Source organism: Eimeria mitis, genomic scaffold (assembly GCF_000499745.2).
Source record: "Eimeria mitis Houghton genomic scaffold, Emh_scaff2169, whole genome shotgun sequence".
Lineage (NCBI taxonomy): Eukaryota > Apicomplexa > Conoidasida > Eucoccidiorida > Eimeriidae > Eimeria > Eimeria mitis.
Window position 1 is genome coordinate 7,610 of NW_013570495.1, and position 1,155 is coordinate 8,764.

At 40.6% G+C, this 1,155-nt stretch overlaps 1 protein-coding gene across 1 annotated transcript in view; it reads right to left on the reverse strand.

Moving 5' to 3' along the window:
* EMH_0049710 (uncharacterized protein) overlaps positions 1-817 on the reverse strand; it is a gene marked incomplete at both ends in the record, with an annotated part of 4,618 nt that extends 3,801 nt beyond the window's left edge. The window contains 2 exon segments of the mRNA XM_013496558.1: positions 532-640; positions 792-817. Of these exon segments, the coding sequence (XP_013352012.1) occupies positions 532-640; positions 792-817 (135 nt within the window).
* Between the last annotated feature and the right edge of the window lie 338 nt (positions 818-1,155).

Below are 1,155 nucleotides of genomic sequence, written 5' to 3' on the forward strand. Positions count from 1 at the left end.
AAATACATCATGTTTAATTGTATTTTTCTTATAATATACAATTATAATATTTTTCTCACCTTTAATAGCTATTAAAGGAGTATTAACAAGTGCTGTTTGCGGCAGCTGCATCGCCTGGGCCCCAAATAAAGTAAAAGAGACAAAACACTCGGATGAGTCCACCAGGTTTATCTCTCTGCGTAGGATTTGTTCGTTCTTTGTCTTTATTATATAAAAACACAAAAGCAAATATATAAACAATCGATATTAATTATTATTATTATTAGTAAATGCCATTACTATAACTAAATTTGTTCTTTTTATTACTACTGAATGCCTAAACTTAGCCCCTAAAATGTTTTTCTTTATTCCCTCTTATTTATTTTCTCTTAGCCTTGAACCCCCCGTTCACGCGTTGCATGCACATGCAGTTGCAACCTGCTGCGGCAAACGTGATTCTACTCTGCTAGCACGTGAGCTTTTGCTCTATGAACTGCTGCTGCTGCTGCTGCTGTTGCTGCTGCTGCTGCTGCTGGTGCAGCGTTGACTGACCCTGGATAAGACCGTCTCTAGTTCCTTCGCCTCCGCAACAAACGCCAAAATATCCACCACACTGCCGGGGGGGAGCTCGGAAAGATCCCGCAAATAAACTCGTTCAAATCTGATTAAAAAAAAGAAACATAAACACAGAAACAGGCATGCACAAGGTGGATATACACCCCAAAATGCAATGGATGTACACCTGGAAAACAATACTGAGATACACCCCAACATACAATACATATACATCTCAACCCATGGTGTACATACACCTGAAAAAACGAGAATGCTTTGCCATCGCAACACCATAGAACCGCTGGCCACAGAGAAATACTGACATGATTAAAGAATAAAAATTAAAAAATAAAAGAACGAACAGGAAGAACGATGCAAGAATGCAAGCGGTTGGTTGTTTCTACCCGAGTGGCGAATAAAATACGAGATTTATGAGGGTTTAGATTCGTAAACCCTAAACCCTAAACCCTAAACCCTTAACACATTGGTATACGAGGGCCAGAGACCAGCAAGTGCTGCGCTGAAGCCAGCAGAGAGCCGCAGGGTAAACGCACAACGACGAGAAGTGGAAATACAGAAGAAAACAAATACAAACAGCTGATGGGGTGTACAGACAGTTGC